The sequence below is a fragment of the Lepus europaeus genome, chromosome 11 (assembly GCF_033115175.1).
Source record: "Lepus europaeus isolate LE1 chromosome 11, mLepTim1.pri, whole genome shotgun sequence".
In the NCBI taxonomy this organism is placed as follows: domain Eukaryota; kingdom Metazoa; phylum Chordata; class Mammalia; order Lagomorpha; family Leporidae; genus Lepus; species Lepus europaeus.
This window is the reverse complement of record NC_084837.1, coordinates 73,174,221-73,198,038: the sequence shown is the minus strand read 5'-3', so window position 1 is coordinate 73,198,038 and position 23,818 is coordinate 73,174,221. Positions and strand designations below refer to the sequence as shown.

At 43.0% G+C, this 23,818-nt stretch overlaps 1 protein-coding gene across 6 annotated transcripts in view; it reads left to right on the top strand.

Annotated features, from left to right (window-relative positions):
* Positions 1 to 278: 278 nt before the first annotated feature.
* The window catches only part of DMXL2 (Dmx like 2), a 162,828-nt gene continuing 139,288 nt past the window's right edge, over positions 279 to 23,818 (top strand). For 4 of the 6 annotated variants that reach the window (XM_062205915.1, XM_062205914.1, XM_062205913.1 and 1 more), the window contains exon 1: positions 280 to 440. In XM_062205915.1, the coding sequence (XP_062061899.1) occupies positions 354 to 440 (87 nt within the window). In that variant the 5' untranslated portion in view covers positions 280 to 353. Of the gene's footprint in view, positions 441 to 23,818 lie in introns of all 6 variants that reach the window. The other 2 variants (XM_062205916.1, XM_062205917.1) reach the window with 1 other exon arrangement.

Here is a 23,818-nt window from a genome sequence, read left to right as displayed (position 1 = left end):
GCGCCCGGCTAGCGCTCGCGCTCGCGCGCGCGCTCCCCCGAGGGCCCTCCCCCGCCTCACACGCACCCTTGCGCTCCTCCCGCATTTGTGCGCCGGTGCGGCAGGCGGTGGGAGCATCCGGGCCTTTCCGCAGCCGAGCGGCGACCCGGCGGCGGCGGCGGCGGTCGAGGAGCTCCCATGGCAGGGAGGAGGCGGGGGGAAGGCGAGAAGGGGGCGAGTCGTTAAGCCGGAGCCGCCGCGGGGTGGGTCCCGAGGGAGGCGGCCGGGGCAGCGGCTCTCGCGGCCGCAGGAGGGCCGGGCGCGGGGCTCGGCGCCCCTCTCGCGCGTTCCTGTCTCCGGCCAGGGCTCCGGAGATGCATCTGCATCAGGTCCTCACCGGGGCTGTCAACCCTGGAGACAACTGCTACTCCGTGGGCAGCGTCGGGGATGTCCCCTTCACGGTGAGCTGCGGCCAGGGAGCAGGGGGCCTAAGGGGCGGAGCGCGGGGCTGGGACCCCCGGGGGCTGTGAGGTGGTGGCGGGCCGCGCCCGTGCCCCCTTTGCATCCTCAGGGTTGAGTTTCCTCACGGGGTGGGGAGGGGTGGGGGGTGCCGTGGCTCTGTGTGCAGGAGATTCCCCGACCGGGGAAAAGGATTAGGGAACCCCCCCCCCCCCCCCCCGGCCCAACGCCCTCAGCCCGCGGGCCCCGGGGGACTGGCTGGCCTGGAAGGTTCCTCCTGGGGCGGCCCTTGGGTCTGCGGTGGAGGCAGGGGATTGCAGCCGTTGGATGCCCAGCGCGTCGGTTTCGCACCTGCTCTCGGCGTGGAGGAGCAGACACTGGGTTTTCGCGTCCGGGCGCGGAGGCGATGCTGCGCCTTGGCTCCCCCTCCTGCCGGTGCTGCTCCGGCAGCCAGGAGCTGCAGCTGGAGCCCGTGGCTTTAAACCCGATCCTCTGCCCTTCCTGGTACACAGTCTTCATGCCAACGGGAAGACAGGCGCATTCTTCGTCTGCCCCGAAAGACATAGAATGGAAGGGTTAGAGGGACAGTTGCTCGGGGAGCTATCATGTTTATCACGAGGTCACAGTTTGCTAACCCTACTAGGTAATATTTTAATCTGCTTGCAAGGTTGGCTGCTTTTTGTTTGTATTTTAAACTATGGCAGTTTGCAGATTTCATGACAGTGTTTTTCTTGTTTGTGCGAAGAAAGTGAATGTAAACATAAGGATTTAGAACCCCCCATCCAGAAATCTAAATGAAACACGTTTCTAAACCAGATTGACCCTATCAGCTCTAAACCCAGCCCCAGAGCTTCCTTTACTCATGGACTCCTGTGCATTAGCCTGAGTTCTTTTTAAAAATTAAATTTCTAAATCGTTCTTAGAAGGAACGGTAGGCAACGAGATCTCGATTAAATACAGGTTGTTATTGATCACCATTCTGCTTAGTGAAATTGGAAGTAGCTTAATGGTATGCTTTTTAGACAGGAGGAAATGCTCGGATCCGGTATTTGCTTTCCAACAGCATGTTCTTAAAAACTGCAGAAATTAAAAAAATAAAAAGCTCCAGCAAAACTGCAGAATCATTATGTAGCAGTGCATTCTGGAACAGAATTTATTTGCCTTTCATTGTTTTGTGGTCCATTAACCCCACAAGATCACTTTTAGGACATTTTAATTCTAAATGTAATCAACTGTCTTTACTCTGGTTTAGAGCGAACCCTTTAGAAATACGATTTGCCTGGCTAATATTGTTAAACCCATTGCTATCAATGGTGTCATCTTTGTTTTGTGTACAGGTGATTTATGGTATCTGTATAGAACTGATCTTGGAGTTGAAATGTGTAGAGAATTGTTGGGGGATAGAGAGAAGAAATTTTCCTGTTCCCCAGTTTGTAGATTGGAAGGAAGATCCCCAGGGTTAAAAGTGAGCTCTCTTCCCGAAGAAACAAATCTGTAACCTTTGGTTAGTGAGTGTTTCCCCACCAACATGATGGGGCCAGTGGTTGCTTCTGTCTGTCAGGGAGTGTTGTCTCACGGTGCGGCGGGTATAGAGGCTAAACAGGTGCAGTCTGGCAAAGCCAGTGTAAGAACTGCTAGTGATGTGCAGGTGTGGTTCTGCCGTAGGGAACCCATGACCGGGTGGTGGAATCATTTTCAAGTCATCTTCCACCTCCTTCATTCAAGCTGTCACCAAGTGTAGCTGCCTCTCGGTAGTGTCTGTCAGATTCACCCCTTGTCGTGTCCTTAGGCATCACCTGTAATAGGACCTTAATTTGTATGAATGTAAAAGCTCCCAAGTTCTCTGACTCTGATGTCTGATCACTTCAGTTTATCCTCTGTGTGGCTGCTAGGTTAATTTTCTTTAAATATCATTTCATTGTATCACTCTTGGCTTCAGAATCTGCATGCAGTTTTTTTCATTAACTGATTGGAAATTGAAATGTGTCAAATAGTCGGCTGTTTTCTACTCTGTGTTTGATTATATGCAGGCTCCACCTTGGCCCCTGTGTTGTAAACCAAGCTTCTTAGTCTAACCTAGATTTTTACATTGCAATAAGAGTCTTTGCTTTTCATTTTCCTAAGTAAGACTCAAAATTTAACTTGTTTAGGTTGCTTGCCTGTGACACTGTTATCTTGGCCCTTTGACAAATACAATTCAAACTCATTTTGCATGCATTCTCATTTTAATATCCTAGTTTTGGATGCATTGATCCAGTTATGATTTTGCTGTGAACTAGAAGTGACCTTTTTGGCTCTATAAAAAATAATTTGCTTAAAAAATGAGAACACTCCATTTTCAAGCAGTCTGGAATCAGCTAACAAATACTTGAATGCTTAATTTGGAAAGCAAGATAAATTTAAAAATAAGTAAAGTTCTTTTACATAGAGCATTGCTATTTGATTTTTATAGCAATCAGATGAAAAAACTTTAATTCAGGGTCAGATGACTAAAATGAGGACAAGCCGGGTCTGGAAGGAGGGTCTTGTGACTTATCTGGAGGACTTTTCTGGGTATTACTCGTGTTTCCTTCTTATCTGCCTGCCTGCTCTGAAGAGGGTGTGAGTATATGTGTGTGTGTGTGTGTGTGTAGAAGGAAAGACTGTCTTGTGCTTAGCTAGCCAGTGTTTCCTGGCTGATGGATTCTTTCATGGTAACCTGAAGGCCTTTAGGGAGCTAATTTATTTTAGAGTCTGTAAACTGAACATTTTTGAAGAATACAGTTGTTCAGAAAGTATTTTTGAAGTGTTTATGACATTGAAGTATGTTGTACATTTCTTTCTGCATGGTGGTTGGTCTGATTGAGCTACGAAAGTCTGCCCAGTAATGCCGTGATGTCCTGGTTTGTGTTACATTGACCCAGTGATGTGTGTAGTTTTAGGGGTAGTGTGTAAGGTATGATGATTTTTACTTGTGCTTATGGGCAGTTATTAGCAGTTCTTTAATGTTTGAAAATTTATTTTTCCTTGTTTGAAAGGCAGAGAGAGACAGACACAGAGATCGTGGCATTTTCTGATTTATTCCCAAATGCCTGCAGTAGCCAAACTGGGCCAGGCTGAACCCCGGAGCTGGGAACTCAATCTGGGTCTCCCACGTGGGTGACAGGGACACAATTACTTGAGCTATCATTTGCTGTCTTCCAGTATGCATTATCACGAAGCTGGAATGGAGAGCAGAGCTGGGACTTGAACCCAAGCACTCTGTTGCGGGATGTGGTTTTCCTAAGTGGGAGTTTAATTGCTTCACCAAGCGCCCAATCCAACAGTAGTTCTTTTAAGCACTCAGTTGCTGTTTGTAAATATGAGTATAATTGTATATATCACATTTTAAAAGATTGCTCTTTGGGGGTAGGCATTATGGTGTAGCAGGGTAAGCCACCACTTGGGACACCCAAATCCCCTGTAGACGTGCCTGGGATTGGGTCCCACTTCTGCTTCCAATACAGTTTCCTGCTGTTGTGCCTATTAGGCAGCCAATGATGCCCCAATTACTTGGATTCCTGCCACCCACATGGGAGATGTGGATAGAGTTCCTGGACCCTGGCTTCAGCCTGGCCTAGATTTGGCTGTGTGGGCATTTGACATGTGTGTGTGTGTGTGTGTATGAATCAGTGGATAGAAGAGCTCTCTCTTTGTCTCTCCCTCTCCGTCACTCTGACTTTTAACGACCACAACAACAAAGCTTTTTAAAAATTTCATGAAAGAAAGAATTTTAAAAAATTACAATTTGATCGATCTGTTTTTTTTTTTTTTAAAGATTTATTTTATTTATTTGAAAGAGTTACAGAGGTAGAGGCAGAGAGGTCTTCCGTCTGCTGGTTCACTCCCCAGATGGCCACAACGGCTAGAGCTGCGCCAATCTGAAGCCAGGAGCTTCTTCTGGGTCTCCCACGTGGGTGCAGGGGCCCAAGGACTTGGGCCATCTTCCACTGCTATCCCAGGCCATAGCAGAGAGCTGGATCAGAAGAGGAGCAGCCGAGACTAGAACCAGGACTAGAACTGGCACCCATATGGGATGCCGGTGCTTCAGGCTAGGGCTTTAACCCACTGCGCCACAGTGACAGCCCCTAATCTGTTCTTTTCAAGGTGAGATTAAGTTCTTCAGATATTATTACCCTGTAGTAAGTCAGTTGTGGGTCGTCCAAGGAGATGATCTGTGTATGAGCTTTATTATACTTAAAAAAATTTATTTTTTTTTGAAAGGTGAAGTTACAGAGAGAGAGGGAGAGATAGAGACAGATCTTTATTTGCTGGTTCACTCTCCAGATGGCCTTAATAGCTGAAGCTAGGAACCAGGAATTTTGGGTCTCCCACATGGGTGGCAGGGACCCAGCCACTTGGGCCATCTTCTGCTGCTTTCCCGGGTCCATTAGCAGGGAGCTGGATTGAAAGTGAAGCAGCTGGGGCTGGCACTGTGGCATAGATGGTAAAGCCGCCGCCTGCGATGCCGGCATCAGTTTGAGTCCTGGCTGCTCTACTTCTGATCCAGCTCCCTGCTGGGAGATTGGGAAAAGCAGCAGAGGATGGCCAAGTGTTTGGGCCCCTGCCACCCACATGAGAAAGCCAGATGAAACTCCTGGCTCTTGGCTTTAGTTTGGTTTATCCGTGGCTGTTGCAGCCATTTGGGAATGAGCCAATGGATGGGAGATCTCTCTCTCTTTCCTCTTAATTTGTCCATTTCTGGAACTTTGATTTTTAAATAAAATGAATAAAACTTAAGAAAGGAGAGTAGCCGGGACTCAGTGCAGCGCCATATGGGATGCTGGTGTCACAGGTGATGGCTTAATATGATGTACCACTATGCCAGCCCCTGAGCTTTAATATCTTTTATTTTGCTTTTTTAAAAATTTATTTGAGAGGCAGAGTTACAGAGAGGCAGAGGCAGAGAGAGATAGAGAAAGAAAGCCTTCCATCCATTGGTTCACTCCTCAGAGGGCCGCAATGGCTGGAGCTGCACCAATCTGAAACCAGGAACCAAGAGCTTCTTCTGGGTCTCCCACGTGGGTGCAGGGGCCCAAGGACTTGGGCCATCTTCTACTGCTTTCCCAGGCCATAGCAGAGAGCTGGATCAGAAGTGGAGCAGCCGGGACTCGAACCGGACACCTTATGGGATGCCGGCACTGCAGGCAGCGGCTTTACCTGCTGTGCCACAGCACTAGCCTCCTTTATTTTGCTTTTAAGACATTTATGATTTCTCCTCAGATAAGTGAGGTTTTATGAAGTATATATTCTCATTTATGTCATTATTTGTTATTGCTTTCTTGAAAAGTAATCTTTAGTTTTTTTTTTGCTTTGTAAATAAATTATAAGAATGATTCATGATGGTTATGGCTAAAATTAGAATTTTTCAACAATTTACTCTCAAGAGCAGACTGCTTGTATTTTCAGATGTATAGAGGTATTAATACAATAATAATATATATTAATATTATAATAATATATGATATTCCAATGTGATGTGATGGGAATGTGATGGGAATATGTGATGGGAATATACATTGATCAGCTTATAGCAAGTTATTTCCACTTTTACAGAGTTTATAATATACTGGCAGAGATTAAAAATGATGTACATAATTATAATGAAAGTCCATTGGAAGAGATCGTACGTAGTTGGAAACATAAGAAAAGGTTTCTTGGAAGATTGAGATGTGGAGAGACACAGAAAGGTGTTAGGACTTTCTGAGGTAAGCACAGCAAAAGCCAAGAAATGGTGTAATATAAAGAATGAATTATTAGGTGACTATACTTTTTACAAAAATGATTTTTAAAAAACCATTGGGGGCCGGCGCTGTGGCGTAGCAGGTGAGGCCGCTGCCTGCAGTGCCAGCATCCCATATGGGTGCTGGTTTTAGTCCTGGCTGCTCCACTTCTGATCTGGCTCTCTGCTATGGCCTGGGAAAGCAGTGGAAGATGGCCCAAGTCCTTGGGCCCCTGCACCCACGTGGGTGAACTGGAGGAGGCTCCAGGCTCCTGGCTCCTGGCTCCTGGGTTTGGATCAGCTCAGCCAATTGGGGAGTGAGCCAGCAGATGGAAGACCTGTCCTTCTCTCTCTGTGTAACTTTGACTCAAATAAATAAATCTTAAAAAAAAAAAAATTGGATTTTGTCATTTCATAGCAAACACCTTAGAATGTTGAAAGATAAAATTTACAAACATTATCTATAGGGTTGTTTTTTTTTTTTTTTTTTGGTAAGAAAACTGTGATAACCTGACTTTTTTTGTTTGTGTTACCTGTTTTGCTATTAAAGTGCTACCAGAAGGTTAGTATGAATAAAAAAACCCACTCATTTAAAAATGAGATAATGTTATAAGACATCTTCTTATACTTTACTGTAGTGTAATATTTTTGTCATAGGATTATGGACAATACCAGACTTTGAAAATAATCCATTTTACCAGGTGAGTGTTTAGATTAGTGGTTGAAAGATACTGATTAAGGTGCTGGTGCTCCATGTGGGAGTACCTGGGTTTGATCCCTGGTCCTGGCTCCTGGCTCCAGCTTCCTGAGAATGCAGACCCTGCAAAGCAGTGGTGATAGCTCAAGAAAATGGGTTTCTTTCACTCAAGTAGGAGACCTGGATTGTTCCTGGCTCCCAGGTTTGGCTTTGGCCTGGCATAGCCCCAGGCCGTTGAAGACAGTTGAGGAAGGGGATGGCAGCTCTCTCTGTCCATTTGTCTGTCTCTCTTGCAAATAAATAAAGATAATAAATAAGAAAATGACCTATCTGTTTACACATTGTATAAATGTTTGTAGAACAGTTATGCTAGGCTTTTGGAAATAAAAACAGACCCGAAACACAAGAAAACATGGGCCTGATTTTAGGGAGTTTATTAAAGAATTGTAGAAACCTAGCAATGTAATCAAGTTAAGACTTGTAGTTAGTCACAGCCAGCCTGGGAAAGACTGCCCAGTGATGTCGTGATGTCCTGATTTGTGCTGTATTGACACAGCTGGCCTGCTCTGGTTGTGGGACTGTAGGAGGGGAATGGGGTGGGGGGGTTGCACAGAAAAATGCTTCTGTGCTGTCTGGTTACTAATATGCATAACAACATACCTGTTGACAACCTATGCTGAGAGTAAAGGGAAAGACAAGTCAAAAAATTAGAATGGACTTATTTTTCTAAGAGAAATTGGATGGTTCTTGGAGTGTGGCTTCTTGTTTCTTTATGTTCAGTGTTTAAAGTTGGTGGGGCCTGTGCTTCCTGACCACCCCTACGTGAACATGCAGTTGTAGAGCTATGTGGAGGCGGTCATTTGCCTCCCTGCTGGTGGGAAGCCTCCTGGTAGGGTTCTGAGTGAAGCCTTCCCCTCTAAGGGGAGTCACAGACTACCTACCTCTCTGTGTGATCTTGGCTAAGTCACTTTTCGCGTTGTCAAGTGAAGTTCTAAAGTACACAGACCTTGAATGAGCATGATATAGACTTTGTTTAGAGATTTCCAGGGGCCAAAGAGAAACTGGAGCAGAAACAGAGCGGGTGTGGTGACACAGACTGTTGGTTGACTTCGCAGTCAGGGAGTCTCACCTCCTTTCTGCCTTGGTGGCAGTGGGCAGTGGGTCCGAGGTAGTGGGGTCTGCGAGTGAGTCTGTTTTTGGACTTAGGCCTGCAGAGGAGGCTCTTCTTGTGGCTGTGTCCTCGGCACCTGGCGCAGGGTGCAGTGCTTGCCTGGGACTGTCACAGTACAGTGTGGGATGGGAGGTGGGACCGGGTGCTCCTTAGGCAGCCCTTCCCTGCGCCTCCGGCATCTTTAATCCTTTACGTTCTGTTCTTCGGATTTGCTGTATGAAATTTGCTTTAGAAATAGTAATCAGATTGTCTAGAGTCTCAGGACATTTTTAGAGCAAATCAGAGTTTCAATATTTAATCATCAAAAAGAGCACAGGATGTTGGGCAAAAGCCACGGTGGCATAGTGGAAAAACAAGTCATGCCTGACCAATTTAATTTCCTTCTGTGATAGGAAACCAAGCACTATATAAAAGAGGACAGTACTAGAGAATATCTGCAATTCAGATTTCCTGAGGCATTTCCAGCTTGTTGCTTATTTCTCTAGTTTGGAAGGCAGGTATGTTAGTAGAAATTATAGAGTTTTCAATCTTTTTGAGTCTGTGGAATCCATTTGTATATATTTTTGCCCTGGAATCTTAATTCATGATATGGCAGATTGGGACCTGTTCGAGCAGCTCTGACTTACACTGGTGCTGTGACTGTATTTTTCTTCTCTTAGAGATAGCTCCTGTAGCCCTGGGGCTTGATGTATATATTTAAAATTCCTTGTCTGCATTTTAAATTCTCAGACCTCATTTCGTGATTGCTGAGGGCTTCTTTAATGTTCTTTACCCCCAACTTGAAGCACCTAAGAACTGTGATGATTGTCTTAATATCCCCTGATAGGGAGGTCAGTAGGTGTAAAGATGGCAGACAGAGCCAGAGCCCTCTAAACATTGTGGCTATTTGGTGGGATGATTTGAAGGGCATAAATAATACCCTGTTAGATGGGTTATCATTGGAAATAAGTTCCTTTTGATTGATTTTCTTTACTTTCTTTAAAAGTTGATAACCTGTTAGGAGTAATAACATTTAACTTAGTTCCAACCAAACCATTTGTGACGTGTCTTCCTGTGACTTTAGGGAAAACCAAGTCTGTAAGGGTGTTTTGCATGTAGAAATAGATGGATGCAAAAAACATAAAAATTCTGGCTTAGACCCAGTTTACAGATACATGTGGTTCCTGTGTAACAGTTAGGAGGATCCAGTTAGCAGGAGGCTTTCAAATGATTACAGACCCTACTCCGAGCTTTTTCCATCATTCTTTTGTTGTGGATGAATAGTCAGTGTTCTGGCAAAGGCTGCTTCCTCTATTTTTATACCAGTTGCTCTACAGTGGGAACAATCTCATCTCCCAGGGACATTTGACAATTTCTAGGGACATTTTTTAAAAAAGATTTATTTACTTATTTGAGAGGCAGTGTTACAGACAGAGAGAAGGAGAGACACAGATGTCTTCCATCCACTGATTCTCCCCAGATGGCTACTCTGGCTGGAGCTGAGCCGATCTGAAGCTGGGAGCCAGGAGCCAGGAGCTTCTTCTGGGTCCTGGAAATGTTTTTGATTGCTGTGACTAGGGGTGGTGGATTGGGGCATCTGGTAAGGAGAGGCCATAGGTAATGGTAAACATCCCACAATGCATTGAACACCCTCCATGACAAAGAATTGTCCCGCCCCAAATGTCAGTGTGCCAGAGTTGTGAGCAACCCTGTTTTATACCCTGGGTTGCCCATTCTCTCTTTTCTCCTTAAGGGCGTTACTCTGCCAGTTTCCCCTTTCTCTCCTGTGAAATTGCTTTTCCTGCTCAGAAATAACTTGCATCATTCAGCTGTCTGCTGTGCTTAAGGGCTCCTTGTCAGCCTGACTCCAGACTGTTGTATCCAGATGTTTCTGTGCTGTCTCCTGCTTGTGTGTCTCAACACCTATCACAGAGTCCCCAGCCTCATGGTATTCTTCTCCAGCCTTCTGGAAATAGCAATTTCATTTTTTTCTAGTTCCCTTGTAACTTATCTTTTCCATTTGTATCTCATTATCTAGTGTTAGATTTTGTTGGCTATCCCTTCAAAATGCATCTGGAATCTGATGACTTCCCACCGTCTCTGCTGCTACTACCCTGGCCTGAGGTGCTATCATTTCTTTCCTGGCTTCTGGGTTGTAGATCTTAAATTATCTTCCTGCCTTTTCTGCCTGTAGTCTATCTTCTTGAGTTATTCTCAGCACAATAGCGTATCTTGTTAGTCCTTGTACAACACTGTCATGGAACCTTTCTTATTCTGAATAAATTCATTGCCCTTTACTCATATTTCTTTGACATCTAGTTATAATCTGTTTCAAAAGAAATACTCATAAATTAGTAACTGGAAAGGGCATTTAACATGCTATCCAACAGTCTTATGGTAACCACAGTTACTAGTGTCATAAGGCTATTATTTATGACACTTTTTGATATAGTTGAATTGCATTAAATAATGTAGAAAAGTCAATTTTAGCAGGATGGGAGACCTGATAGAATACACTGCTGGTCTAGTTGAATCCAAGGATGTGTGTTAATGTGTCAACAGGAATTGACAGACTGTTCCTATCAGGCAGGTCTCAAATGTTCCTCAGTTATGCTTTTGCCAGACATCAATACACAACAAATTGGAGATTAAGGCCTTATCTACAAATACAGTAAGGGGGGTTAGAGCTTGAACCTGTCCATTTTGAGGGGCTACAGTTTAGTCCATAACATGTTTTAACAATCAAGCTGAGCTGAGTGCACCTACAATTGACAGTTGAGAAGCATGACAGACATATGCATGAGGTTGCCACCCCACTTGATAATGATCTGAACCCTGTCAAGGAGTGCTCTAGAAGAGAAGCAAAATGCTCTTAGAGTAGTTTTTTTTTTTTTTTTTTTTTTTTTTTAGGATTTAATTAATTTATTTGAAAGGCAGAGTTATAGAGAGAGGGAGGGAGACAGGGAGGGAGGGAGGGAGGGTCTTCCATCTGCTGGTTCACTCCCCAGTTGGCCTCAACAGCTGGAGCTGCACTGATCTAAAGCTAGGAGCTTCTTCCAGTTCTCCCATGTGGATGCATGGAAGGGCCCAAGTACTTGGGCCATCCTCCATTGCTTTCCCAGGCACATTAGCAGAGAGCTGGATTGGAAGAGGAGCAGCCGGGACACAAGCTAGTGCCCATTTAGGATGCCAGCACTGCAGGTGGAGGCCTAACCCACTACACCACAGTGCCATGCCATTAAAGGATTTTTAAGAATGTGCTAATTCAGGAACTGGTAATATGGCAAAGCGGGTAAAACCACCACCTGCAGCGCCGGTATCCCATATGGTCGCCGGTTCAAGTCCCGGCTGCTCCACTTCAGATACAGCTCTTTGCTGTGGCCTGGGAAAGCAGTAGAAGATGGCCCAAGTCCTTGGGCTCCTGCGTCCACGTGGGAGACCTGGAAGAGGCTCCTGGCTCCTGGCTTCGGATCGGTGCAGCTCCGGCTGTTGTGGCTATCTGGGGAGTGAACCAGTGAATGGAAGACTCTCTTTCTCTCTGCTTCTGCCTCTACCTCTCTGTAACTCTGCCTTTGAAATAAATCTTTTTTTTTTTTTTTTTAAAGACTGTGCTAATTCATAAACAGTTGGAACATTCAAACATAGCCATGATGATTTTATACTGGACAAATTTTACATAGATGTAACAGAAATCCCAGTTTGACTTTTGGAAGAAAAGGCAAATAACCATAAAGAACTCAGATTTTTTTCATTAAAATTTTTAATTTAATATCTGCATTATATAATACTTAGAATTCAAGACTGTGGAAATATAGAAAATAAAGCTGAAAGTTTCCATTCCCTAGCAGACTTTTTTATTTGAAAGTCAGAGAGGAGATACAGAAAGAAGTCTTCCATCTGTTGGTTCATTCCCCAGGTGGCTACAGTGGCCAGCGCTGGGCAGACCAAAGCCAGTAACCAGAACTTCATCCAGATCTCCCATGTGGGTGCAGGGGCCCAAGGAGTTGGATCATCCTCCGCTGCTTTCCCAGGCACATTAGCAGGGAGCTGGATCTGAAGTAGAGCAGCTGGCACTTGAACTGGTGCCTATATGGGATGCCAGTGTTGCAGGCTGTGGCTTTCTTGCTATTCCACAGTGCTGGCCCCTTCCTGGCAGAATTTTGATGAATATAACTTTCTGTCTATTCTTTATTGAAAGAAATACGTGAATGCCTAGGTACTGTGCATACCCTTGCAAAGTAACTGTTAATGGTCACTGTTGTGAAACAGGATGTGGTATATGTTATTGTTACTTATTAATTAGTCTAATTGGATATCATCTACCAAAGTGATGATTTTGGCCATAGAATAATTGAACTGTATGTAGCCATTCATTCTGGCAGTGTTTTAATCAACTCATCTGTGTGTATATCAGAAGTAAAACAACAAACTTTTTTTTTCACTTATATATTTGAGAGATAGAGTAGGTGAGAGAGAGCTTGAGCTACCTGCTGGTTCATTCCCTAAATGCCTGTAATTGCCAGGGCTAGGCCAGTTGGCAGCTGAGAGTCAGCACCCCAAAATGAGTCTCCTACATGTGTGTCAAGGACCCCAACTATTTGAGCTATCCCTTGTTGCCTCCCATAGTACATTACAGCAAGGAAGCTGAGATCAGGAGCAGAGCTGGGACTCAAACCCAGGTCCTCTGATAAAGGTCAAAGGCATCCCAACTGGTCTAATAACTGCTTAGCCAAATGCCTACCCTCAATTTTTGAAAAGTAGGATTAATATCTATCTTATATGTTAAATTGGTATGTGAAATCAAATCTGGTTTACAATTTAAATCTAGTCTAATACCTTCATTTTGTAGGCGAGGAAACTGATACTGTTCACAAACTAAATGATATAATGAAGGCTACTTAGCTGGACTTGTGACAGAATTAAGACTGGAACCTGAAGTTCCCAGCCCCTCTCCGCCAACTTTTTTCCCTTTTAAAATTTAAGAAGTAACCTACACCCTTGTCAATAATTTGAAAGGTGCAAAATAAAGATGAAATAGTTTGCAATGGTACAATATAGAGATACTCCCCCCCCCCCAACACTTTGGTGGATTGAACTGAAGCTGCTTTGAGGATGCTTATATTTGATTTGAGAATGTTTACTTGTACTTTTTAAATAATGAGTTTTAGATGGTTATTTTTCTGAGATTTATTCTTTTCTATAGCTTTTCAAATTTATTTGAAAATTTATAATAAGCAACTTTCTTATCTATTGAGGTCTGCAGCCTCCATTCTGTTACTTCTTTTCTCAATACTATTTTGGTTATTTGAACACCCCCCCCCCTTTAAAGATTTATTTATTTATTTGAGCCAAAGTTAAAGAGAGAGAAGGAGAAAGAGATCAATTTTTCATCTGCTGGTTCACTCCCCAAGTGACCACAACGGCCAGAGCTGAGCCAATCCAAAGCCAGGAGCCAGGAGCTTCTCCTGGGTCTCCCACGTGGGTGCAGTGGACCTAATACTTGAGCCATTTTCTGCTGCTTTCTCAGGCACATTAACAGGGAGCTGATTGGAAGTGGGACAGCTGGGTCTCGAACCAGCACCCATATGGAGTGCCAGCATTGCAGGCAGTGGCTTAACCCACTATGCCACAATACTGGCCCCAGAGCCTTCATTTTACAGAGGTTTGTCAATGTTATTAATCTTTTTATGAAGCATTTTTAAAAATTAAAAAATATTTGAAAGGCAGCGAGAAAGAGATTGACAAAGGGAGATTGCCCAGTTGCTGGCTTGCTGCCCCCATACCTACACTAGCTGGGGCTGGACCAACCTGAAGCCAGGAGCTGGGAACTCAGCCCTGCTGTCATGAATGGATTAATGCTGTCTCATTAATCCACGCTTTCCAGGTCTGGTGGGGCTGGATTAGTTCCCAGGAGCATGCCCCTGGTCTTACTCTCTTGTCTCCTGTCTTGCTGTGTAACCTCTCTCCCTCTTAAATGAGTTCCTGGTAGTGTGCTACCTGCTAAGTTGTGATGTAGCCAGAGGCCCTCACCAGAGGTTGAACAGATGGGCTGCCTGATTTTGGACTTTGAGCCTCCAAATCCATGAGCAAAGTAGAGCTGTTTTCTGTACAGTTTTCCCAGCTTCACATATTTTTATTTTTTTATTTTTTTATAAATTTCTTCCTTGAATTACTTCCTCTCTTTCTATTCTTTTTTTATTTTTAATTTTATTTATTTATTTATTTTTTTGACAGGCAGAGTGGACAGTGAGAGAGAGAGACAGAGAGAAAGGTCTTCCTTTGCCGTTGGTTCACCCTCCAATGGCCGCTGCGGCCTGCGCTTCGCGCTGATCCGAAGCCAGGAGCCAGGTGCTTCTCCTGGTCTCCCATGCGGGTGCAGGGCCCAAGCACTTGGGCCATCCTCCACTGCCTTCCCGGGCCATAGCAGAGAGCTGGCCTGGAAGAGGGGCAACCGGGATAGAATCCGGCGCCCCGACCGGGACTAGAACCCCGTGTGCCGGCGCCGCAAAGCGGAGGATTAGCCTGTTAAGCCACGGCGCTGGCCAACTTCACATATTTTGTTAAAGCAACACAAAGTGGATTAAGACAGTCATGAGTATCTCAGCTCAAGATGCTTTTTTTTATCAGAATTTCATGTTTTGGCAGTCTTTGTGCTGTCATTTTTGTTTCTTCATGCTGAAGAGACAGACCCTCAGAATGTAGTCCAGTTTCCTGTCTGCTTATAAAGTGTAAGGTTAGAATGAGGTTTATATGTTTTATATGTGGGTGTCCAGTTGGTTCAGCACCATTTGTTGAAAAGCCTTTCTCCATTGAATCGCCATTGTAGTTTTAAAAAAGAAAGTTGGCTGTATTTGTGTGTTGAGTCTGTTTCTGGGTTCTCAGTTCTGTTCTATTGATTTGTCTACCCCTTTGCCACACTTGGTTGCTCATTTTTTAATAAACCTTACAATTGAATAGTGTGCTTCTTTCACCTTTCTTCTCTCTCTTTTACAATATTCTAGTTCTTTTACCTTTCTATTTAAATTTTAGGATCGATTTGTTTGTAGCTACAAAAATTCTTTTGATTGCTTTTTTGTTAAATCTGTAGATCAGTTTGAAGAGAATTGATGTGTTTATAAATTTGAATGTTCAAGATATTAGCATAATGTGTATCTATTTAAATCTTCTTTGATGTTTTTGTCAATGTTTTATACATACAGATTCCATACATTTTTATATGCCAAAGTAGTTTTTCAAAGCTATGGTAAATTATTTATTTTGTAAACTTTCATTTTCCAATTGTTCATATCCTATATGTAGACATAATTATTTTTGTGTTTTGATTTTGTGTCTTGTTCTTGTGATCTTACCAGCTCTTAGAAGGGTTTTTTTTTTTTTTTTTTTAAAGACTTATTTTTTGATTTGAAAGGCAGAGTTACAGAGAGGGAGAGACAGAGAAAAAGAGATCCTGTATCCATTGGTTCACTCCCCAAGTGACCACAACAGCCTGGGGCTGCGTCAGGTCTTAGCCAGGGATCCTGAGCTCCATCTGGGTCTCCCATGTGGGCAGCTGAGTCCCAGGCACTTGGGCCCTTCTCTGCTGCTTTTTTTCAGGCACACTAGCAGGGAGTCAGACTAGAAGTGGAACAGCCAGGACTTGAGAGCCAGTGCCCAAATGTGATACCGGCATCACAGGTAGTGGTCTAACCTGCTGTGTGCCACAACACTGGCCCTAGGGGTTATTTTAAATTTTTTTAAAATTCATTGGGATTATCAATGTAGACAAATTTTCTGCTGCAGTTTGATTTCTTCCTTTCCAATCTGTTAATATTCCAAACAAAAATCTTTTTTCTCTTTAAAGATATTTTTTTTTTTTTAAATTTGAGAGGTAGATCTACAGACATTGAGAGGGAGAGACAGAGAGAAAGGTCTTCTGTTGGTTCACTCCCCAGATGGCCACAACGGCAGGAGCTGCGCTGATCTGAAGCCAGGAGCCAGGTGCCTCTTCCTGGTCACCCGTGTGGGTGCAGGGTTCCAAGGACTTGGGCCACCTTCTGCTGCTTTCCCAGGCCACAGCAGAGAGCTGGATTGGAAGAGGAGCAGCCAGGACTGGAACTGGCACCCATACGGGATGCAGGCGTCACAGGCGGAGGATTAACCTGCTGTGCCACAGCGCAAGCCCCCAAAATCATTTTGACTTAGTGCAGTAGATAGGACTTCTACTACTAAGGTTTTAAAAAAAATTCTTAAAATTAAGTTGACAGAAAATCGTACATATTTATAAGAGTACTGTGATGTTTTGCTACATGTATACATTGTGTAATGTTTCTCCATTAATATGATAGTGTATTTTTTCTTATTTACAGTATTAATATGGTGAATTACAGTGATTGAATTTTGAAAATTGAACTAGCCTTGTGTTAACAGTATAAGGCCTATTTCATTATGATATATCATTATTTTTATTTGTGGTTTGATTTTGTTTGCTAATATTTTATTGGGCATTCTTATATCTGTGTTCATTAATAATATACATCTTGGCCGGCGCCGTGGCTCAACAGGCTAATCCTCCGCCTTGCGGCGCCGGCACACCGGGTTCTAGTCCCGGTCGGGGCACCGATCCTGTCCCGGTTGCCCCTCTTCCAGGCCAGCTCTCTGCTGTGGCCAGGGAGTGCAGTGGAGGATGGCCCAAGTGTTTGGGCCCTGCACCCCATGGGAGACCAGGAGAAGCACCTGGCTCCTGCCATCGGAACAGCGCGGTGCGCCGGCCGCAGCGTGCTACCGCGGCGGCCATTGGAGGGTGAACCAACGGCAAAAGGAAGACCTTTCTCTCTGTATCTCTCTCTCTCACTGTCCACTCTGCCTGTCAAAAAAAAAAATAATAATATACATCTTTATATTTTCCCCTTGTATTGTTTTTATATGATTTTGTATCATTGTAATGCTGATTTCATAAAATGAATTTGAAAGTATTTCATCCTTTTTTATTTTCTGTCATGATTGTACAGAATTGGCATAGTTTCCTCTTGGAACGTTATTAGAATTTGCTAGTGAAATTATCTGGGTCTAGAGTATACTTTTTCAGAAAGTTTTTAACTATCTGATTCTTTAATAGTGAAAGAACTTTTTTCAGGAATATATTTCATCTTGGATGTGTTTTTGTCATTTCTAGTTTTAAAATAATTAGTCTTTTTCATCTGTTTAATTTTTGTAGGTTTATGTGCATAGAGTTTATGCATATCATTATTCTTGTAATATATTCAGGACTGGTACTGATGCCCCCTATTTTTAGTCTTGATATTGTTAACTTGTGTCTTTTTTTCTTTGTCTGTCTTGCTAGAAGTTTGTGTGTTGTACTGATCTTCAAACAAGCAGATTTATTTGTTCATATTCTGTATTGCAATTTTTTGTGAATTCATTGATTTCTGCCCTTTTTTATTTCTTACCTTCTACATGCTTTAGATTTGTTTTACTGATCCACTGATTTTGAAGCTTAGATTATTGAGTGCCCACTTACACTTCTTTGAGCATTTTTCTGGTAGCCATTTTTTAAAAAGATTTTGTTTATTTGAAAGTCAGAAATAGAGAGCGAGCGAGTGAGAAAGTTTTTCCATCCACTGGTTCACTCCCTAAGTGGCTACGTTGGCCAGGGCTGGAGGCCAGGAGCCTGGAGTTTCTTCTAAGTCTCCTATGGGAGTGCAGGGGGCCAAATGTTTGGACCATCTTCTGCTGCTTTCCCAGGCACATTAGCAGGGAACTGGATTGGAAGTGGAGCAGCCAGGACTTGAACCGGTGCCCATATGGGATGCCAGCACTTCGGGCAGAGGCTTAACCTTCTCTGCCACAGCACTGGCCCCTCTGGTAGCCATTTTAATGTCTTTGTCAGATAATTTCAGTATCTTTGTGCTGGTTGTCTTTTCTCAAGGAAGCAGACATTTTTCTTATCCATACGCTTAGTATATTTGGATTATATACTGCATTTTTTAAAATAATATGAGACTCTGGGTCCTATGTAAATGTTATGGAGAATATTGATTTTTTTTTTATAGCAAAAATTGCCCTAGGTGGATTCAAACTGAAAGTTCTGACCAGCCTTCTGTGAATTGCAGTTTTATGTCAGTTCCATTTTCAAAGCCTTTGCAGTGCTAGTTGAATATATTCTGTCTGTGTGCCTTGTAGTGCCCAGTATGGATCTGGTCTCACCTGTGGTTTGTTCTCAAAGTCTTTGTTGTGCTGTTTCAGGTAAGCTGCACACCTGTGTAGCTTGGGGTTGAGTCCAGAAGTTTACAAACAAGTTAAGTGAGTAGCTTTTCCAAGCTCTTCGTTTTCTGTGATTTCCCTGATACTCTCTTCTTTCCTGGGCTCCCCTTTGTGGTTTTGCAGTGGGCAAGTGAAGACTTCAGTTGTGCTGCTGTGCACTTCCCGTAACTGTACCTGTGCGCAGTGTGAGTTAGCATTAGGACAGAGAGAAAAGCAACACGGGGCCACCCATTCCCTTGCGACTCTACTTAGAGTAGAGCTGTGGAGTTACCTGGGACATGGGTTTGTGAGACAAGAGAAGGAAAAAAGGGATAGACAGGGAATTTTCCCCTCCCTTTCTTTGAACCAGTGCTGAGTCTCTTTCCCCACTCCTTGAGACAAAAGTAAATGACTTCTTTTGGAGCTCATTCTTTTTGCTTCTTGGTTTTATCCTAGTTGAATGCAGGTTGGTAAACCTCAGAGTAAAAATGGGAAATTCTCCTCTGATACTTTGGAATCAAACTCCGTTTTTCTTCCCTAATCCAACTGCTACCATTTACTTTTCAAGAGTGTTCAAGTAGCTGTCCTATTCATTTTGTTTATGTTCTTTTAAAATTTTTAAAAAAGATTTGTTTATTTATTTGAAAGGCAGAGTTACAGAAATAGAGATACTCCATCCACTGATTTTCTCCCCAAATGGCCACAGTGGCTGGGGCTGTGCCAGGCTAAAACCAGGAGCCTGAATCTCCACTTATGTCTCCATATGGGTGACAGGGACCCAAGTATTTGAGCCAGCTCATGCTGCCTTTCCAAGCATATTGGTGAGAGCTGGATCAGAAGCAGAGCAGCTGGTTGCTCATATGGGATGCTGGCATCGCAGTTGGCAGCTTAACCTGTTGCACCACAGCACCTGTTCCCTTTGTCCATGTTCTATGGCATCTTCCAGTAGGGAAGACATCATTTATTGTGGTTTTATTATCTTACTTAGTACTGGAACTAAGATGTGATTTTTTTGTAGAATCAAAGAAAATCAAGGACCCAGCAATAAATCTAATTAGTACTTGTACAAGACTTTTTTTTTTTTTAATAGGCAGAGTGGACAATGAGAGAGAGAGACAGAGAGACAGGTCTTCCTTTTTCTGTTGGTTTACCCCCAATGGCCGCTGCGGCCGGTGCACTGTGCTGATCCAAAGCCAGGAGCCAGGTGCTTCTCCTGTTCTCCCATGCGGGTGCAGGGCCCAAGCACTTGGGCCATCCTCCACTGCACTCCCGGGCCACATCAGAGAGCTGGACTGGAAGAGGAGCAACCAGGACAGAATCCAGCGCCCCAACTGGGACTAAAACCTGGTGTGCTGGCGCTGCAGGTGGAGGATTAGCCTACTGAGCTGCGGCGCCAGCCTGTACAAGACTTTTATGGACAAAATTAACAAAACTAAAAGAGACTTAAATGAAGAGGAAATAAACATCATGTCCATGGGTTGGAAGATTCATGACTGGAAATATTCAGTTATTTCCAAGTTTATGCCTTTGATGTATTCCCAACCAGAATTTTAAGATTTTGTGGAATTTGACAGAATGATGCTACAATTTTATGGAACTAGACAAGGCCAAGAAGAATAGACAAGAAAGTCTTAAAAAAAAAAAAAAAAGACTAATACCAGCTCAAAATTCTAAAAGTTGAAGTCATTAAGATAGTGTGGTGGCAGCCTAAAGACAAACGCAGCAAAATAAGCCCAGAAACAGGCCCACACATTTACTTGTGCTTGATTTCAATAAAAGGTGATATGGTAGAGTAATGCAGAATGACTGATATTTTTAATCAGTGACACTGGAACATGTTATTATCTGTGGAAGAAATAAACAAAACTTGGCCCCTATCTTTCCCCATACACAAAAATTAACTCCAGGTAGATCACAACTTTGAATACAAAGAGAGGAACTGGTGTTGTGGTGTAGAGGTTAGGCATCCCATGTGGGAGCACCTGTTGGAGTTCCAGCTGCTCCAGTTGTAATTCTGCTGTGTATTGATGTGCCTGGAAAAGCAGGAGAAGATGGCTCAAGCCCTTAGGCCTCTGCCACTCATGTGGAAAACCCAGATGAAGTTCCAAACTCCTGGCTTTGGCCTGGCCCAGTCCTGGCTGTTGTAGCTATTCGGGGAGTGAACCAGCAGATGGGAGATCTCTATTTTTCCCTATCTCTCTGTAACTCTGCTTTTCAAATAAACAAATAAATCTTTCAAAAAAATGCAAAAATTAGAACAATAAAGAGATTAGCAGGTATAGAGGAAAATGTATTGAGGAACTTGAGGTTGAGAAAGCTTTCTTTAAAACACCAAATTGTTGAATTTTCCTTTGATTTGGTCTTGGAGTCTGTCCCTGGCCTGATGGGGCTTCAGTGATTTGGTCTGAGATATCTACAGTGTGCCTTTCATGGATTTTTTTTTATCCTGGCAGATGGCCTGGTGCCTCTGTGGCCCTGTCAAAAGAAACTTATGCTGATAGATATTAAGTGACTCTTGCCTGATTTGTGTCTAGTTTTTTCCAATCGAGATGGGTGCTCTTTTTTTTTTTTTTCCTTAAGATTTTATTTATTTATTTGAGAGGCAGAGTTACAAAGAGAGGGAGAGACAGAGAGAAAGGTCTCTGTCTGCTGGTTCACTCCCCAAATGGCTTCAATGGCTGGAGCTGAGCCAATCTGAAGCCAGGAGCCAGGAACTTCATCCGGGTCTCCCACGTAGGTGCAGGGGCCCAAGCACTTGAGCCATCCTCTGCTGCTTTCCCAGGCCATAGCAGGGAGCTGAATTGGAAGGGAATGCGGGACATGAACTGGCGCCTGTATGGGATGCCAGCATCACAGGCGGAGGCTTAGACTGCTGTGCCACAGTGTGGGCCCCAGGATGGTCACTCTTTAGGAGAGCCCTGACCTGAAGGAGAGTTAGGTTTGGGTGTGCCTGTCAGGTAAGACACAGACCAGGCAGTAATAAAAGAATGAAATGACATAAGTGGTTTTGATTACTTACAGATACCTCACAGGGCCTACAGGAAGAGGGAGCTGTCCAGGACATGCATGTTCAACCAGTAGATTGGGAACAAGAGGGAAAGAAAGAGAGGGGCCTGTGCTTCCAAAGCCTTTGTTGGGGCCTGGAGCATTACTCAAGCAGGTTTGACTGCGGAGTTCTAACAGGGAGGCATAGAGCAAGCAGGCATAGTTGCGTGGAGGCATACTGTCAGTGAGGGGGGCACAGAGGTGTATCTGTGCAGTCTGCGTGGGATGCTGGGTCTGTGGGGTGAGTCAAGTAGGTTATATCTGGCTGTCCAATAGGAAGATGATCAGCAGATGATGACTGTGTAAGGCAACATCTGGATCAAGCACAGGTAGGGACTGGGAAGAGGTAAAGAACTAGAAGTTGTCAGGGGTGATTGATAAGATAAGCCTGGGGTTTCTTGTGCCAGAAAGTAAGGAACTTGCTCAAAGAATGATTGAACATGTCAAAATGACACAGGAAATAGCTTGAAGGGCTCCTAATGGCTAAATCTGGGACAATTTGTTTAAGAATATGAATGACAATGGATTGTAACTCTTTGAATAAAATAAAAATTCATGAGACTGATATATATTAAGTAAACAAATAAGGAGAGATCTTTTTAATTTTTCTTAAATATTTATTTATTTGAAAGTCAGTGTTATAGAGAAAGAGATGGAGAGACAGGGAGAGATCTTCTATCCACTGGTTCACTCCCCAAGTGGCTATAAAGGCTGGGTCTGGACCAGGCCAAAACCGGGAGCCTGGGATCCCATCTGAGTCTTCCATATTGGTGACAGAGGCCCAAGCAATTGGGCCATGTTCTGTTGCTTTCCCACGTACATTAGTAGGGAGCTGAATCAGAAGTGGAGCAGCTGGGACTTGAACCAGCACTCATGGGATGCTGGTGTCCCAAGTAATGGCTTAACTTGCTGTGCCACAATGCTGGCTCAGGTATTTTCTTTTATTATATTTTATATATTATATATTTATTATATATCACATAATATATATATTTGTATATGATATGTAATATATATTGTATGTATATTATATTTATTATATATTATAAAGCACACTGTTGAAATGATTGGAAAACTTGGGGCCGGCACTGTGGTGTAGTGGGTAAAGCTGCCACCTGCAGTGCTAGCATCCCATATGGGCGCCAGTTCGAGTCCTGGCAGCTCCACTTCCGATCCAGCTCTTTGCTATGGCCTGGGAAAGCAATAGAAGATGGCCCAAGTGCTTGGGCCCTGCACCCACGTGGGAGACCTGGAAGAAGCTCCTGGCTCCTGGTTTTGGATCAGTGCAGCTCCAGCAGTTGTGGCCAATTGGGGAGTGAAGCATCGGATGGAAGACTTTCCCTCCCTCTCTCTGTGTAACTCTAACTTTCAAGTAAATAAATAAATCTTTTTTTTTTTTCAAAAAGAAGTGGTTGGAAAGCTTGAAACTGTAGATTTGTTGACTGTGCTTTGTTCATATGAGAATTTTAAAATAGGAAATGATGAAGTATCAAGGAATAAAAAGGAGTCATTCCTATGGCTTTCAAATGGTTAGTAAAAATGTCTGTATATATAGAGAAAGGGATAAAACAGATGTGGTAAGATATTAACATTTGGAAGACCAACTAAAGGGTATACAAGAATTCTTTGCAACTATCTTCCAGATTTTTTGTAGACTTGAAATTATGTCAAAATAAAAATTAAAAGTAAAGAAAGCACCATACCATAAAAGAAGAGATTGATGACAAATTGGACTACTTTAAAATTAAGAACATCCTCAAAGATCGTATTAAGAGTAAAAATGGCAAGCCACAGAATTGGTGAAGATAATTGCAACACATTTTTGACCAAGGACAATATTTTACCATATAAAAATATTTAGATGTCATTAAGAAAATAGCTTAATACAGAAATGAATAAAAGAATTGAATAGGCACTTTACAAGAGAAGATCTAAATGACCAATAAGCACATAAAATACCAATTAAAAAGCTGAAATGCAAATTTCAGGTACCGTTACGTACCTAACAAATATGCACCAAGGTAGTAAGTCTTATTTGTCTGATGATGGTAAGAATGTCCACTAATTCACTAACAAGAATTCTCATGCTGCGACTGAGAATGTAAATTGGTATAGCTACTTTGGAAAACAACGTAGCCTTAAATACCAAAATTAAGATATACATATCCTGTAATCAATTCCTCTTCTGTATGAATGTTTTAGAAAAATACATGCACATGTGCAAAGTATCTCTTCCAGAATGTTCAGAGCTGCATTGTTTATAATAGGCAAAGTGTCAGTTGCCATTACAATGAATAAATTATGGTACATACAAAAGAATATTAATAAGTAATGAAAGTGAATGGATCATAGTTACATATACTCTGGATAAATCTCTGACCAGCTGTTCAGGAAAAGAACAAGAGACAAAAAAATTCTTGCATGCAATATAATTCTATATACTCAGAGTTCAGAGGACAGGCAAAACTAAAACATTGTTTAGATCTGTCACAGGTGTCAACAACTACAAAGAAAAGCAAGGAAATGAATT